The following is an 18,593-nucleotide window of genomic DNA, read 5'->3' as shown; positions in this document are numbered from 1 at the left end:
TTGCAAAATCTGGTAAAATTACGAGAGTTTTTAAAAAACGCGAGAGGTCACATGTGAGCAAATTGCCTCAATGTTTGCATTTGTACATTTCAATGAATGATTTGGTCACAATTCAAGATAAAACGATAGCACCATACTTCACTGAAAGCCACTATAAACTTCATGAATTTTACTTAAGAAATTTTCTTGGAAATGCAGTCATGTAAGAATACACTATGCGAGGGGTTGCTCGAAGGCAATTTGCCGTGGCAGATGCGAGAATGAAAGAAAACTTAAACTACTCCAGAATGCAGCAGGCAATACACTGACGATAATCAACGTCAGGTTGGAGAGAGGGAGAGGAGGGATGAAACGAGCACCCTAAGCCCTACAGCGGCTAGCAACGAAATTATTAACAAATATTTAAAAAGTGCGGCAAATTGTCGCTGGTGCGACCTCTCGCGTGTTAATAACCATGTCGTCATCAAGCATTTCCATTTACCATACTTGGGCTGAGATCTAGAAGTAGCCCTCTTCAGTACATCATTTCACTCGAAACCCAATGTGAACTCCATCATACTTAATAATAGAGAGAAAATACAGACTTTCAACATTGACACCAGCTATCATAATAACACCTGAAAAACTCTGAACTGCTTCAGAAGAAATGTTTCAAAATGTAGGAGTGACACAGCAAAGTGGGGTTAAGCTGAAGCATATGGCATACATTAAATAGAACAAATTGAAATTGTAAATACAAAATATTTACATAATTTACAAAATGTACTGGGTGTCCACAATTAAACTTGTAGTGTTCTGCGTGACACAACATGGGCTGTAATAATCGTAGGAGTGCGATATTTTGTAGACATGCTAACTAAGCAGTGTGGGTCACGAATTATGCCACAAAAATTATTAGTTTTAAGTCTTAACACCAGAAAAAAATATGGTGCTGTAAGCTGCAGAAATAAGGCAGGAAAGATCGAACACATGATAACGGTGGTTCTGCCATGTTTATTAGGATTTATGGTTACAAAAAATGTTCAATATGGCCTCCAAACTCAGCAACCTGCTGCATCCATAACACGGAATGGTCGACGGTTGTCCGCAGCATATCGGGTGAGATCAGAGTAACACGTCGCTGTATGCTAGCCTTTAGATCAGGCAGAGACAGTATATGTTCCTGAGAGACACGATCCTTCAAAAATTCCCAGAACCAGAAGTCACATGGATTTAGGTCAGGGGATCTTGAAGGCCACACATCTCGAAAATGCATAGAGATGATACAGTTGTTACTGAAGGTTTCTCGCAGCAAAAAGGAATTAATATGCATCACCAAGGAACTGACGTCAGAGTTATGGAATATTGCACGGTCTGACTGCATACAACACCATTTTTTCAACTAGTGGGAAGATTTGGAACTAATAATTTTTTGTGGCATAATTCATGAGTGCATTGCTTAGTTCGGATATCTACAATATTTCAGACTCCCATGATCTTAACAGCCTGTGCTGTGTCACACTGAACACATCACCTTAATTATGGACACCCAGTACAAAATATTCACAGGGAGAAGTTTTTTCCTGCACTCCATATACAAGACTTACTTTTGATCACTGATAAAGTAATTCATGTTGCAGAATTCTAGAGAAGTATTGCAATTGTTAGTCATGGTCTCATTCCTGCAGCATCTCTTTTGTTTCAATAAAGAGAAAATCCTATTATCCCTTAAAATAAAACTTGCTGAACCTACCATCTACCCTAGGCTTCCAGTTTCTTTAAAAACAAATTCTAAAATGTACAGTTTACCCAATCAACACCGGTTCTATCTACTGCATTCTGCATTTTTATGCATGCACTCAATGATTAGGGTAATACACTGACCAGCAAAATTAATGTATCACTTGAATTTTCAAAGGATGAAAATAATCAGCATAAATATTAACACAAATGTTTCACAATTTAACAGGCTTTTTCCTTTGAAAATTCAAGCGATCCATTAATTTTGCCAGTCAGTGTATTTATCTCTTTCAGAATGTCTTCCCCCTGTGGGTGGGGGCAGTAGAATAACATCCACGGAATCGCCTGCCTGTCATAAGAGGAGACTAGAAGGGACTCCAGGGTATCTGAACTTGGGAGTGTGGGTTAGCGACCATGTGGCATTGCTTCCATTTACTTACTTGTGCCTGGCTCCTCATTTTTATCTATCCTATCCGACCTCCCCTGGTTGACTTTTGTTCTTTTCCAACCCCGATGGTACTAGGATTACGAGGTCTAGGGTGATTTTCATTTTCATCTCCTTCATGGCCCTTATCTTTCTTTGGCCAATAACTTCATTTTTCGAAGTGTCAGATCCCTTCCAATTTTTCTCTCTGATTAACGTTAATGGAGGATGGTGCCTAGTTGTACTTCCTCTTAAAACAGTAGTTTCCACCACCACCTTTCAGAATCTCTTTGATTTCCATTATGTTAATTTCTCTTCAATAATTATGCCCTATTTCTAGCCTTTCAGTTCTCCTCTTGAGATCTTTCACACTCCCAAGTTCAGAGACCCTGGAGTCCCTTCTAGTCGCCTGTTATGATAGGCAGGCGATACTGTGGCTGTTGTTCTACTGCCCCCACCCACAGGGGGAAGACATTCTGAAAGAGATAAATACACTGACTGGCAAAATTAATGGATCACTTGAATTTTCAAAGGAAAAAGCATGTTAAATTGTGAAATATTTGTGTTAATATTTACACCAATTATTTTCATTATTTAAAAATTCAAGTGATACATTAACTTTGCTGGTCAGTGTATTACCCTAATCATTGAGTTGATGCATAAAACTGCAGAATGCAGTAGATAGAACCTGTGTTGATTGGGTAAACTGTACATTTTAGAATTTGTTTTTAAAGATGACCGACAAAAGCCACAGATGGTCTTTAAGAGTTAATTCTTAGAAGTTGGTTATTGTTTTTGAACTTTCTTAGATTCTGAATATCCTACCAAGGCAATTATGTGGATGGTCTTCAAACAAAAGCACACCACTCAATAAGTTGCTTTGTGAAATGTAATAAAACCCTCTGATATTAATTAACAAACATATTGCTAATACAGTGGACATCCTCTCAACCTGTCTGCTTACGAACAGACCCTTGGTTGGGTAATATTAAGCCAACATTATTAAAACACAGGGTCTATACAGCAATTTATAGTACTATACTTCATTTCAAGATGTTTTAAACAATATTTCAAAGCAATTTAGGTTCATAACACGTTGGCTGCCAGAGTGGTACATTGCACCGCTGTGTAAGTTTCTTGTGAGGCCACAGGAGTACAAAGTACCGCTGACAGGTTTTGTTAAATGACTTTCCCTGCCAGGCCGACGGTCCGCTGAGCTGTTGACTTTGCTTGTGCCCCATAAAACCGAAAAACAAAATCAGAATCACAATGTGATGAAATGAAAAGAAGACTTTAAAACTAGAACAATGAGGATTAAAAAGTTAAAGTTAAAGGATTAAAGTTTGACCACAATCATTCATGACTTGATACATATACAAGCAGCCATATCATGTAACGGAAAGCTAGATCACACCAGACCAGAAAGAGGTTAGCCATTTGGAGGAGGATTTAAACAGAAGGAGCTGAAATTAAATGTTTAAATTGTAGATGCACACAATGTTTTCAGTGACATTATTAGAATTTTAAGAAGAGATGCTTATTTTATGAAAAACTTTGGAGCTTTTATGTAATTTTAAATAGTTTATTTACATGACAAGTCTTGTATTTAATTATAACATTTAGAGTAATGTAATTATAAATACTGATATTTTATATAGATGACATTTCTTGTATTTTAATAAGAACTTATTTAGAGTAAATTGTTAGGAGCTTAGGTATCAAGTCCACAAATTGTTTGGATCAATGCTGTCCGCTGATGAAGAGAATGATTTAGATTCTCTAAACATGTATGGGACTTTATTAATATAAATTAAATAACTTTTTATAGTACTGACAAGGTGGACGAAGATCTTTACCAGTGATTTTCAGTGGTGTATTATAAATACAATAATTGTGCTCTCTGTCTTTTGCTTCTTGTCGCAGATAGTTAAATGAGGATCCAAATCAATCCTTTGGATACTCCACTCACTCTTTCCATTGTCCGTCAATTAATCAACACTTTGTTATAAACTATTATGACTTTTGTAATAAAACGCACAAAGCTCTAACCACCGTGAACTCCATGAATTGTAATTTCTGGAATGATTGAAAAATGCTTTTCTGTCAGTTTAATCCATTAAAATCTCTCATCACATCTTAACCTCCACAGGTTTCATACTTATCATTCAAATCTCTGATAATTTCAGACAACCAATTGCAATCCTATACCTCCAATTACTAGTGAAAATGCCACTCGACTATATCCACAAATCAACATCTCCTCCAGTACTTCTTCCCTGGCAAAAACAAAGTGGGGCAGGACCAATATAGCATCAGATCAAGAGGTTTACCATTGTGCTTGGCTTCAAGGATCTAAATTAACAAAATCTATAATCAATCTATGACATCACGTACCTTTTGGCAGCGTGCGGAAGTCGATGTGCGCCGAACAACGTTCCATTTGCTGAGTGCTGCTCTTTTCGTCGAAGGCTGGTGCTCGAATGTTCTTGGCACGCACTGTTACTCGATACACAGTGTTGGGAGCCAGGCCTAGGAAAAACAGAACCATAACACTATTACAAAAACTATTATAGAAAATAGAACTAAAATTTTTAAAATAACCACTTAAAATTAAGTATAGCGTGGCATTGACCTAGCCAGGGCGGAGTGGGGGTGGGGGGCGAGGGGTTTGGTCGTGGGCAATAGCGGTTCATGCACGAAGAGCTTTTGGGTGCTGCCCTGTCGCCTTTTCAAAAACATTTAACGTTATTTCACTCTGTAACTGATTGCAAAAAGAGATGGACAAATGCAGTGAAGTCGAATTTATGTTGTGTGCTATTCAGTTATACAATATGCACAGGTGGGTATGAGCGCTGATTGGCGGAGCCCTCAACAACGTCGCCAACCACTTTAAAACGTACCTAGGCTTTCCCCCCCCCCCCCACATCTTACATTAATTGTTGTTAGAGATTAATTCCAAAACATTTTACAAAACAATGAATTCCATTACACTGATTATTTAAACAATTCAGTTCTATAAAGAAGCTAAAATAAAGACTCAAAATGTAACCATAACGTGACAGTACTATTTGTAGGGTGGTCAAATTGTTAAATACATTTTCATGCTTTGAAATTCGAGAAAGGAGAGAGAAATTCGGGAGTGCTCTTTTTATTTGTTTATATGAATGTCGTTATCACTTGTGATTGTGATCAGTGAAATAGTGCAGTGCCATAGTAATCGGGATTGCATTAGCTGTTAGCTTGTTAATGTGTGTGCACAAATGCCACTGTAGTGTAGTTAATTAATTAATGTTGTAGTGCAAGCTGATTTCTATTCAGCCAGTGTCATTGGATTATTATTATTATTATTATTATTATTCATCTAAAAGTTTTGTTGTGCTGGTCGGTGAAAGCTGGACCGATTGGGGAGGGGGGAGAGATGGCAGCACAGCCCTGCCAGAATAAAATGTCATGAACTGCTATGGCATGGCAGAAGGTCAACGGACTAACGAGCCAGCTGGAATTGCGCCAATGACAGAGTAACAGTATTGCAACAGCTTACATTCTATGCTAGAGTGGAGTGAAGTTAGGACTCCATTAAGATAAGTTCCAAAATTCAAGTTTTTAGGTATTTAAACAGAAATAAACATAAACTTTTTTATGTTTCTAAATATTTAAGTGAGATTTGATAGAATCGGATGATGTTCTTTCAAGAACGAAACGTCATTCTATTTATACAAGTTGTTTTCTTTTTCAGGTATAATTCTGTTAACATATTTATTTACTGTACTCAAAATTAGTTTTGGCTGACTGACGAACCCAACATTTATAAATTAACTGAATTAAAATTGGAAAAAAAAAAAAAAGGGATTGCTTCAAATATCACACAAACATGAAAGAAAGGCACTTGAAAGATAAGTTCTCTAATTATCCAGTATACAAGCAACATTTTAATTGAAGTTGAAAATGACTTTGGGAGGAGTGAACCGAGATTAGACTGCGTAACAAGTCAATAAGCCAAACCCCTAAACAGTTGCTTAAGTCTGTGGATGCTCATTACCAACATTTTACCACTGATGGAACTGTGATGTGTGCCGTGAGTGTTTAATTCTGTTACATTTTTGGCCTGCTTAAGTAAATTCAAGATTGTCTAAAATTAAAATCAGTGGAACACTTCTGAACTGCACATGTAAAATTTTCTAGAGTTTGCTTCAATTGCACAAATCTACAAGCTTTGAGAAAGTACCAAGGACAAAGTGACCAGTTTCAAATTAAAATATTTAAAATGATTGAATTAAATACTGTACATCGAAAGGGTAAACTCATGCGTTCATTGATTAATTTTCTCACTGTGGTGTTTGTGGAAAGCACGTTGTGGTGTGGGGGTAATCTGGTCCGTGCGTTCCGTGCTCATGAGGGACCTTGTTGCCTTTTTTGGGATAAGCAACTTGTGATCTTTATGATTTAATTTATATGTAACTTAGAATTTCAATGTAATTTTAATCACAAGTGTTTACCCATAGTTTTATTTAACCTAAAAGGTTGTAAGAATTTTAAATGGGATAATTTCCTTATTATTCCCATCTCAACTTTGTCTTGAGGAAGCTTTCTTTTAAATCATTTGTATCTGTAATTATCCATAAAACTTGTCCTCCTGTAATTCTGCATTAAAAAAATCAAATTTTTCATTTATCATTTTTCTACCAAGAGGGAATTCCCTTTTCAACTTGCTACTTTGTTTATTTTCACGTTCTTTTAATATGTAAACTTCATTCAACTCTTGGTAAATGAAATGTAGACATAAGACTAGCCCACTGTAAATTGATGTTAAGCATCGAAATAGATTTTTGTCAACCACGACCACATGGCATGATCTTTCGTAAATGTAAGCTAACGTTAACCTAAATTCCTTGCTCTGTAACATTTATGTTCTAAGGTTAGGTCCTTGTCTCTCGCACGTGGTTCCATTTGCAAAGTGATTTAACTTTATGTTTATTTCTATTTTGTCTTTGATTATGTTATTAATTTTCAGAATCTCTCTTAAATGTTTAAAAGTAAAATAAATTCTTCTCTTGATTTCATTCGCTTAAGCTACGAACTTTCAATTATAATAATGTTATTAACTTTAGGTCCCACTAACTACTTTTAGGGTTTTTGGAGATGCGGAGATGCCAGAATTTAGTCCCACAGGAGTTATTTTATGTGCCAGTAAATCTACCGACATGAGGCTGATGTATTTGAGCACCTTCAAATACCACCGAACTGAGCCAGGATCGAAACTGCCAAGTTGGGGTCAGAAGGCCAGCACCTCAACCATGAGCCACACAGCCCGGCTACTAAGAACTTCCATTTCTTTCCAAGTAGAAAGTACCCCATTGTGGTAAATCAAGATCTGGTAAAGAACAAGTAAGTTATTATTACAAAATTAAGTCATATAGGACATTCATTCAACATGATATCTCATTATGTCCCAGAATTTTGTATACAGTAAAATTTCTTGTAGACTACAACAATTTTTCTTGAAAAGAAGAAAATTGTGCAATATGAATTTCTCAATGCTGTGAAAATTTGCTTCTCACATTCTTGCAAAGCACAAAATTTTGTAGGGTAAGAAATTTGTTAAGTACAATAATTAAAAGGGAGCAAAATATGGTCCTGGTAAAACATGTCAACTGTCCTTACAGAATTGGAAGATGATCCAAATGTGCATGACTAAAGTGAAAGGGAAGTTGGACTTGTTATTTTCATGCTAAGTATTCTTTCAATGGGCAAGTTGGCTGTGAGCTTGCATCGGGAGATAGTAGCTTCGAGCCCCACTGTTGGCAGCCCTGAAGATGGTTTTCCGTGCTTTCCCATTTTCACACCAGGCAAATGTAGAGGCTATACCTTAATTAATTAAGGCCAAAGCCAATTCCTTCCCACTCCTAGGTCTTTCCTATCCCATCGTCGCCACAAGACCTATCTGTATCGGTGCGACGTAAAGCGAGTTGTAAAAAAAAAAAAAAAAAAAAACTTTCGAAACTTAGATGTTAAATTCATTGATATATAGAAGAAACAGTGAAATCCTTACCGGTGATGGTGTGCCGATACACTCCTGGCTTGACAGTCCGCACCTCCACGTTGTTCACACAAACAACATGCTGGTGGTTGCTGTTAGCAGGAAGCCAACTGATGATTGCCGATGTACTCGTAACATTGGTAGCCTTTACGTTAGAAGGTGCTTGGGGAACATCTTTACCGATCACCATGGTGCAGGCAGCATCGCGAGAAGTACGGCGATTTGGCGTGATTGAACGCACGCTAATTCGATGCGGCTGGACACATGGAAAAATTACATTACTTTTGTATAGTGTTTGGGCAGGTTCTACTCTCTATATATAATACTTACAACTAGAAATTATATGGAAAGAAAATTGCATCTTAATGAAGTCAACATGAGACAGGGATAGATAAAGCAGCTTAGTGAGTTGGCAAAGAAAGATAGCAACAAGCATGTGATTCCAATAGATCTAGAGCAGTACAGTATTTTCCTACAGTAAACTGTCAGGAGGAGCTACATTTTGCTGTTGGAAAGTCTGGACTTATAACTTTGGGATTTATGATTGCTGTAGAGTTATACATTTCTTTGAATTGGAGATAAAACTAAACGAGGAACAGATGAAGTGAGAAGCTGTATTTTGAAATATTTGGAGACTGCTAATTCATCATCAAGTGAGAATTTACACATTGTAAATGATAACTGCAAGAGACAGGATAAGATCTGGACAATAGTTGCTTTAGAATGACCACCCATGAAGAGTAAAAGATTTGAAAGAGTAACTTACTGGTATCTACGAATAGGGCACACTTGACTGCTATATGATAGAGATTTTGACAGGGTAAAAAGCACACCAGTCACTCCAGAAATATTTATGGCCCAGAGTTTGGCCTCAAAATCAGTCCTACAAAAACAGTAGCGATGAAAGTGAGCAGGCAAAGAGGAAATACGAGCATTATGCTGGATGGAAATAAATTAGAAGTCGATCATTTGCAATACCTTGGCAGCATGACAGCCGAAGCTTAGCTAAAATCACCAACAGAGTTCAGAAAGAAGCCAATTTTTATCACCAAGTCAGGAATCTCCTTTGGGACAGTCAAGTGCCTTTGATACCTAAGAAGATTCTGAATCAGGCCTACTTTGTACCAATAACAACATACGAACTGGAAAAACTTGCACCATCAACAGAAGGGATAATAGACTCCAGCTGCAGAAATGAAACTCCTGAGGTCAATGCTTCAGAAAAAAGGATGCAGTAAGGTTGGAAATGAAATTATCTGAAAAGACATCCAAACGGAACTACTTTGTGCAATTCTTGCAACATCAAGATTGAAATCGTTTGGTCACTTGAAGAGAAATGATCCAAAGACAGGAGCAAGGTATCAGTTTCAAAAGCATCTGGAGGGCAAGCGACCTAGAGACAGCCCAAAGACAAGATGGATATACCAAATAAAAGAAGATCTGAAAGGAAGAGGTGTAGAATGGTGTAAAGTTGAACAGGAAGGAATGTACCTGTGCAGAAGAAAATGGAGAGTGCGTTTACATCACAACCAGGAAACTGCAGAAGGTTAAATAATGATGATAAAATAAATAATGGTATGGCTTCAGCTACCTTGTGCAGACATTTTAATTTGATGCCATCTGGCCGTCTGCTCATCAATTTCAATGTTCCATTTTACTCTAGGCCTACTAAATGGCAGAGTAAACCGAATCTCTCTTGGGCGTCTATGGCTGAGTTTTAATGAATTTTGTTGAGTAAACACCAAATATGTCACCAGAGATCCTTTACATGCCAACATTGTATGATATGGGGTGTCGAATGGACTTTTTGATGATGATGATGATGATGATGATGATGATGATGATGATGATGATGATGATAATGATGATGATGATAGGGCAAAAATTATTTCTGAGCCTTGTACCAAACCAACTCTTGCAGTAACAAAACTGAGGAGAGAGGACCTACAGGATATTGAATGCCTAATGAACTGTATTTTCAAGAAAATTGATAGCAATAATTCTCCTGTTCTTTTTTTCACTTGCAGTGAACATCGTATGAAGACTGCACAGCATTATAGTCAAACTGATGAACATGTGGTAAACATCAGGTGCTAGAGACAAAGATCTAATTTAAGCCCATGCAATCCTCCAAAGAAATATAATAGGAAACTAAATATGAATGAAAATAAACTCAAAGATATAAAATCACTTTTGAATTTCAATCAATGTTTTTGTAAGGTCCTTGAAGCCAATGACAGTGACGGAATTGTGAAGAAGACATGGATGAAGATCAGTGAATGTACAATTCCAAAATCTGTGTGTTGTAAATGAAGAAATTAGAAAACTAACAAAAATCTAATTCTAAAAGCCAAAATCTTTATAAATTTTAATTTATATACTGACAAAAATAAAGGGAGGGAAGTACATCATATGCCACTCACTCTATAACAATTCTTAGAAACAAAAGAACCTTGCTATTAACATTGGACAATAATAAAACATTTCTTGATTTTAGGATTTTATTAAAATTTGAAAACGTTCTCCAGTAAAAATGCGTTTTTGCAACATGCGACTATCACAGATGTAAAGAGTTCAAGTTACATCTCATTCCTAAGAGATAAAACACTGTATTAACTGACAAAATGCAAGGAGCTACAGTACAAAGAGAATGCTCAATGTGAGCTGTTTCATGTAAATTAATGTTCTTTTGCAAGAAATGAAAATATTTCCAACATTTACACTAACTGTAAGTTATATTTTCTAGTGTTACGATTTGTATACAGCATTTCAGAACAATGGGATAAAGTGGGATGTAAGTATAGTATGTTACACACACAAGAAATATCAAGTTTCTCACCCTTGTAGAGTCCACTCCCTCGACTAGCGCTCGCGTCCTCTCGGTGGCCTTCACGGTTGTCTTGAGCACTCCATCGACGTAGACGTGGTAGCTGTCGATTGCAGAAGGTGGGCAGTTATCTGGTGGGTTCCAGCCAATGAGCACACTCTTGTTGAGCTGACGCTCCAGGGTTAACTGCTTGGGCGGCGGGACTAGCACCGAGAAGAAGAGGTCTGCGGTTTGAACCAAGCAGAGAGCGGGCGAGACGATAGTAGCATGGCGGGCTCGCTCCACGTCCGACTGAAGTGCTGTAACGCGCCGCGACAGGCATCCCGCAATCCACCGCCCTTTCCCCACCCACTATTACTGTCCCTCTATACTAAACAACCATACACTTCCTTCTAACCTATAAACTATTTCTAAATAAAAAGAATTCAATTAAGAATACAGATATATCCTAGTTAACTCTTTCACTGCAAGACTATTAATTCTCTTGACCATTTGAGTCATCTGTGTCTGAAAGATTTGAATATAATCATCACACAAATCTACAGCTTCAATTTTAAATTTTAGATAGTCACAAATAAATATTGAAATCTCAATTAGTTTGTAATAAACTAGTGGTTTGTTGGGGTAACAGTCCCAATTTACTGAGAACGTTTAAGCATATTTCAATGGAGAAACCAGTTTAATAATAATAATGATGATGATGACGATGATATTTGATTTATATCGCACTAAATACTTTTATTGATTTTGGAGACACTGATGTGCCAGATTTTTGTCCCCCACGAGTTCTTTTACGTGCCAGTAAATCTACCAACACGAGGCTGACGTATATGAGTACCTTCAAAAACCACCACACTGAGCCAGGATCGAACCTGCCAGGTTGGGGTCAGAAGGCCGTAATGTTTGCCAAGATTGTGAGTAACGACTGCTGTAATTCTTTCTTTTCATTGCAATTAATACTTATGTATATCATTCGCTGCCAATGCATCTATTTAGTACAGTTATCCACATCAATGTTTATTGCCAGAAAGCAGTAACAAATCAAAAATAAGTCTGTGAATCTGTCCCTCAATTTTTTAAGCAGTATGGCCGTTTAGAAGGGAGTGAATGACATTAAACTATTGTATTTCCAGATGTCTTGGACAAAAATAATGTTGCTATTAAAATGCTACCATAAAAGTTGCCACAGTAAAAGAGTTAACAAATTTCTGAAATAGAAAGTTGATTTCATTACATTTCATAAGGCTCAAAACAAATCTAACTCTATTTCAAAGAGAAACAGCTCAGAGATATTTAAGATAAGAGTGAATGAAGTGTCCAAATGATCGTGCATGTGGGCCACACCATGTGAACGTTGAACAAACTTGGAGATGAATAAACATTAGTGAGAAAATCTGTTCTATGAAATTTTAGTTGCTAAATGTTAGCAGCACTGTACAGCAAATAATATCTAATTATGTCGCATTTTGTTCTTGACTTCAACCGCGTTATGAGTCATCAGGAAATTAAGTGCTAAAACTCTATTAATATTCTCTTTTTGATCGGTTTTATCTTCTATTCATGAGAGTATTTTAAATACTTTGGTTGTGTTTTCACATTTTTTTCTCTAGTTTACTTTTCATGTATGACCTATTATAGTTTGTGGTACAGTAACATAAGAAAAATAATAATTCAATTTTACTTGCAATAATATTTGGTTACATTTTGCCAAAAATTATTTGACAACTTGGAATTGATTTTTCTTATGGTACTGTACTACAAACGATGATAGGTCATAGGCAAAAAGTAAGCTAGGGAAAAAATTATTTGCCAAATTGTTTAATGTTTATTATCATCTCCAATTTAGTCCAGGCCTCACATGATGTTGCCCACATGTGCGAATATTTGAACACCCTATATATTTTCATCAATTGGCATGTAAAGTTATGGTTGTTTAAAACAGAGTGGGACATTTTTTAAATTTCCTCTTCATAGGAAACAGACTGTTTTTTATTGTCATAATAATCCTATTTTAGAACTATGATAAATAGGCTATTCTGTGTCAAAGATGGCAAGCACACAAGGGTGAGATTACACACTCTTTATAGGTGAGTATGGGATGAAGAAACAAGGATTTAATAAGGAGGTTAAAGAATAAGAGAAAGAAATCCAGCAAATACTAGAGGATGTGCAGAAGTAAAGAAAAAAGAAAAAAAAGAGACAAGACAGAAGAACTGAAACTCTACAGTAGAGTGCCCACTGAGAGAGAGAGAAGGAGGCTCAGAGGTAATGTATTTTAATGTCTGCTAAAAAAGTACTGAGTGTCCACAATTAAACTGACAGAGTTCAGCACCACAATCACGGGCTGCAATGGTCGTAGGTGTCTGAAATTTTACAGATATGCTAACTAAGCATTGCTTACTTAGCACATCTATGAAATGTCGGACTCCTACGATCATTACAGCCCATGATGTGCACTGCTGAAACCGTCAGTTTAATTGTGACACCCGGTACATTCATATGGGGCAGTTTTTAATGTAGCTATTTTTCTGAACAATTGATGACTGAGGTGAAAGAAACACAGTGTCAGTCGAGCTCGACATGAAGTTTCACGCACTGCAAACAAGGTGATATCCTTTGTTCCCAACTATAGCTGAATTAGATTGGTATACATTTACTCTTCAGTAAGACTAGCCCACACATGTTGGCGCTTTGCACATAGTGACACAAACTGATTAAAAGGAAACCACCTTGGAATTGTAAACAACTTTAATGACTGAGAGGAAACTGTTCTGGCTAAATTGTATTCCAGTTGTTTACATTGCTGTTAATATTATGAGTAGTAACATTCAGGATTCTAAAACATGCAGAAACCATACAGTACATCACCTCTGGAGCTTAAGAAATCATCTTATTGAATCATCAAAGAGAATATGGGAAGATGTAATCTTATGATATATAATCATGTACAAGTCTTTTAACGGTTAAAATAGTGAGATATACAAAACTTTCTGTTCATATATTATATCAATCATCCTGGGGAAAATCAGATAAGAAACATTTTTCAGCTTTTTTAAATTTTTACAGTAACTTACTAAGGAAGCCTTGAAAAGCACATAATCTTGGGAAACGTGCCTGGAAAGAGGAAGCATGGGTGAGCACCTATACGCTGGACAGACGGCATAAAACATAAAAGAAAGGCATCGTTCGTACAATCTACCTGTATAGCAGAAGACCGTGGAGGAGGATGGAAACAGGTACAAAGAAATATCTTCAGAGATCACAATGCTCAGGATTGAAGGACCGATATAGACAGACTAAGGTCAATGCTCTCCATCTTTTGACACTAACGAAATAACTTCTTACAAAATTGTACAAATCCTGTTGATTATCCTTCCAGTCAATGCTACAATATTTACATCCAATTAAGATGAAAATTTACATAGACATGTTTCGACCTGGCATAGGGTTATCCTCAGTAAGACATATATAATAAATTAAAAACATCAGACTCACAATATGAAGTGTTAGTTAAAAAGTTTTTTCTTAAAAAACACAACAAATTTTTTTTAAATGTGAGGTGGTGATTGTTATAAAAGTCTTGAGGTGGAGGCCTTTTTGTTTCAATGTTTTTGTTGTCCCCTGATGTAGTTCAACTAATATCTGTACGCTGCTGGCTTAGTTGTTACGTTTAGTCATAGGAAGATACACATAAGTTATTATTGAAGTTGAACCGTCTGATTTCTAGTGTTACATGGTCCGCTTGAATTGCCCGTATTCTCTGACTACGGAGTCCAGCTCTTGACTGAAAGGCCTCCAGCTCAAGACAGTTTTAATGATCACCACCTCACATTTTTTAATTTTCATCATGTTTTTTAAGGAAAACCTTTTTAACTAACTCTTCATATTGTGTGTCTGATGTTTTTAATCTATATATATAAAACGTTAACAGGTATGTTTCACAAAATTCAAGCTCTTAAACCAGAGGGAGTTAAAAGGTGCGGTTTGTACCAAAATCTTCCAAATCATCTCAATAGTACAGGAAAAATCTTGCATTTCTTGAAAAGTTAACAGAAATATATTTATTTCATGTAATTCATTTATGCTGCTAGGTGACAGCGACTTATTCTGTATTATGATAATCTGGTAAGACTTGCTGTATATAGGAGGATGGACACATTCTGCCATGTTTTATGAAGTACCTTTCTTGCTATGATGTTTATGTAACTAGGCAACTCATTGCCTGTTGTTTGGAAATAGCAATCCATCATGCCATGTTCGATATACAGTATACTTTCATGTAACTAGGCAACTCATTGCCGAGCAATCTGTTCACTTTTGCACCTGATAGAAAAGCAAGCAATATCATGTATCCACTTGCGTTGCAATGAACATCATGCAAATAAATTGCCATTTATGTAAGCATATAGAAATAGTTTGATCAAATTTGTTGCCTGTGGTGGGACAGAGAACTGGAAATAAGCATTGTGTTTTGTGAAATTATATTATTGAGCTCGCAAATGTAAACTATTTACCTTTTATTTTGAAAATCATTGATTATAGTATTTCTTAATATGTGGTTTTACCATTTTTTTTTTTTTGGACAGATCAAGATATTATTTGGAACTGTAAATGAACATTGCAAGATGCAAGAATTATTTTTGAAGTGATTTTTGTATTTAAATTTTATGTAGTTTTGTTTTATTGAATTTTGAAAAGGTCATGTATCATTTAAATTAATATCAAGAAGTGTGAAGAAAAGACATTCTGGAAGTTTTTATGTAACTTGAAGCATTTATTGAAAATTATTTTTTTATTATTGTATGAAGAAGAAGAATTATGAAAGCTATTATAATTTTATATTATGTTCGTCAAGAAATGTAATTTTGAAGGGTGCTTTATTTTTGAGGCATGCTATACCGCACGTATAGTTTCCACTGATGTGTCGCAATAGAAATATCCGAGAACTTGTGAAATTGCTAACTACGTTAAACTGACCATATATGGTCATGCAATTGGATTGGTCAGAATAACAACCTTTCCAATTGGCAAAAAATGGGAATCTAGAGGAATTCGGTTAATTGTGATTTGGCCATTTCCAGCCTTCTGCCGGCTTGGTGTGCGTGATGCGATTCGGCCGTGTCTTTCCATCTGACCGTCCTCGCGAGCAGTTGTGCTTGGGGACTAGCTCCGCTCGGGGGAACGCCTGTCCTTCTTGGTAAGTGCTATTTCTATGTTTTTCTATCATGTTGATTTTATTTAAATTAATTCTTATGTTTCGGCCTTTGTCACCTTTAACGTAAACTTTCCGTGAAAATGTAAGAGTTTATTTTGTGCGCCGGAGTTTCCTCTAGGTTACCAGATTAACTGTAATCGAGTTTCTGTAGAACTTCGCTGTTAGGCTAATCCGTTACATGTGTCTTTGGAGGCAAACCTTTTCTGGCTCAATGTTTTGTTATTACAGGAATATGTAACCTTCTCTCTTGAATAACGTATTGTATTAATTTTGATTCTTCTGAGGATGCCTCCATTCACTCTGCGAATCCTTGATAAAAGTTTCTTGCATTTATTTTAAAAATTAATTGTCAACTAGTCTGTCATTTATTTGTGTCTTTGATTCGTAATTGTATCTGATTTGTCAAAAGTGTTAAGTATCAGCTGCTGTGTCATTTAACTTTGTTACTTGTAATTTTTCATTTGTTATTTTGAATATATTGGAGTCGAGGGTGATTGATTGCGAACCTTTTCTTCCCCATAACGGCATATCTTCTCATGGACCTCACTAGGGCTCCTGCACGTTCCACACTCCCTTCCTCAGTTGTCATTATTAGACCTATAAGTTTTGTACTTTGCGTATTTATAGTATTCCATCGTATTTCTAAGCTTAGAAGTAAAATCACCACCACTTTGTTATTTTATTATTTTCTGAGTATATTAATCATTTCTTTGTTCTGTAAGTGAAATTAAAAGTAAATTTATTTATTTACATATTTTACGCCCACATTGGAGCACTGAAATCAATACATTTGAGTTAATTTCTTCTTCTTCTTCTCCCAGAACTTTTTCATCCTCTCCGACCTGGAAGCCCTTTGTGTGTCCGATATAGTATATTGTTTCCGTTCAACTGCTTTTAGTTTGAGACTTATGCTTTTGTTTTAAAAGTAAATATTATAAGAAAAATATAAATAACAAAACAACCAAAAATAATGAAGAAAAATGTTAATAAAATATTGCATAAAGTAGAATTAATTAAAAAACAACTTTTATTTATTGAGGTGTAGCAGTGCCCACCAGCTGTCTACTAGTTTCTTACATATGTCTCGCTGAGGATGACCCAATGCCGTGTCAAAACATGTCTATGTAAAGTTTCATCTTAATTGGATGTAAATATTATAGTGTTGACTAGGAGGATAATCAACATGATTTGTACAATTTTGTAAGAAGTTGAACCATCAATAGGGATCCAGCATGAGATTTATAGTCTGTAATATTAATGAGATAAGTCATTTCATCATAATACTGAAGAAAGGGCCAAATTTTACTTCCAGATTATTCAAGAATACAAAAAAGTAAGAACCAGGTAAGTTGAGTTATCTTGTTAATATTCTGAATATTGTTAATAAAAGTGGCTTCAACCAGGTAAGTCAGTTTAGTTTGTCTTGTGTGTGGTTTTGTGGATGTGGACACTATTGTCTTGTAAATGAATTTATATAGCTGCCTTTGTTACTAGCTAACAATACAGAAATGTGACTTGCTCTGGTTTTGACTAGTCCACATCAGAAAATAATGCCTGCTCAATAGATCCAAAGCAGATACTTCATTAATATTTTGAATTAAACAAAATCAAACCAAAACCATTATTTAAAAACCTGTTTCATGTAATGCAGAATGGTTTGACAACATTTGGTGAATCGATGATTTCGTACTGTTTAAAAACAAAAAATTGCTTCCCCTGAGAATTTAAACTTTTTTTACTTATCTTGTTATTCCTTGGGATGAGTGATATTGCACGGGAGACAGTTTAAGGCATGAAAGGACACTGCCAATATTGTGAAAGATGAGAATGCAAAATTCACAAATGGCGAGACAACTGCTATCTGAAGTCTCTCACATCGTTGGTAACATGTTGTAGACAATCTAAGGGACTGCTTAGAGGCTTTACTGTAAAGGTTACTGTAGTCTCTGAGAATAAACATGTCGCAGAAGAATTTCATGGGTGACAGTTTCCTCGCTTTTTATCCTAAATCTGGTAAAGCTATTCGGCATTATTTGTACTCTTCAGCACCTTACACTCCATTTGTATATTTCCACATTAGTCTGGTAGACCCCAGAATTTTTACAAGAAACAACAAAAGTTACCATGACTCTTGCATCAAGATGACAGCCACATGAACTCCAGTTTTATGTAGAATTCAAATCGCAGTGATATGACTTTTCATTTTTAAAAAATCTCACATTAAAATTGCAGTCCCTTCGGCGACAATGTCACACTCAGCTATCGAGCCCCCCCTTCCAACATGAAAATATTCCTCAGGTTTGACTTCAGGAAGCTGAGTATTCCTTCTGTTCTATGAAGGCTAAAAACCAACAAGATGTTACAGTCACAA

General features: G+C 36.1%; 1 protein-coding gene across 1 annotated transcript in view; it reads right to left on the bottom strand.

Moving 5' to 3' along the window:
* Rbp (RIM-binding protein) overlaps window positions 1-18,593 on the bottom strand; it is a 388,051-nt gene that overhangs the window by 178,125 nt on the left and 191,333 nt on the right. The window contains exons 13-15 of the mRNA XM_068230934.1: window positions 11,020-11,231; window positions 8,193-8,436; window positions 4,538-4,672 (exon numbers count right to left, since the gene is read on the bottom strand). Coding sequence (XP_068087035.1) covers window positions 4,538-4,672; window positions 8,193-8,436; window positions 11,020-11,231 — 591 coding nt within the window. The remainder of the gene's footprint in view (window positions 1-4,537; window positions 4,673-8,192; window positions 8,437-11,019; window positions 11,232-18,593) is intronic.

The sequence above is a fragment of the Anabrus simplex genome, chromosome X, assembly GCF_040414725.1.
Source record: "Anabrus simplex isolate iqAnaSimp1 chromosome X, ASM4041472v1, whole genome shotgun sequence".
NCBI classification, from domain to species: Eukaryota; Metazoa; Arthropoda; class Insecta; order Orthoptera; family Tettigoniidae; genus Anabrus; species Anabrus simplex.
This window is presented reverse-complemented; position numbering and strand designations above follow the sequence as displayed.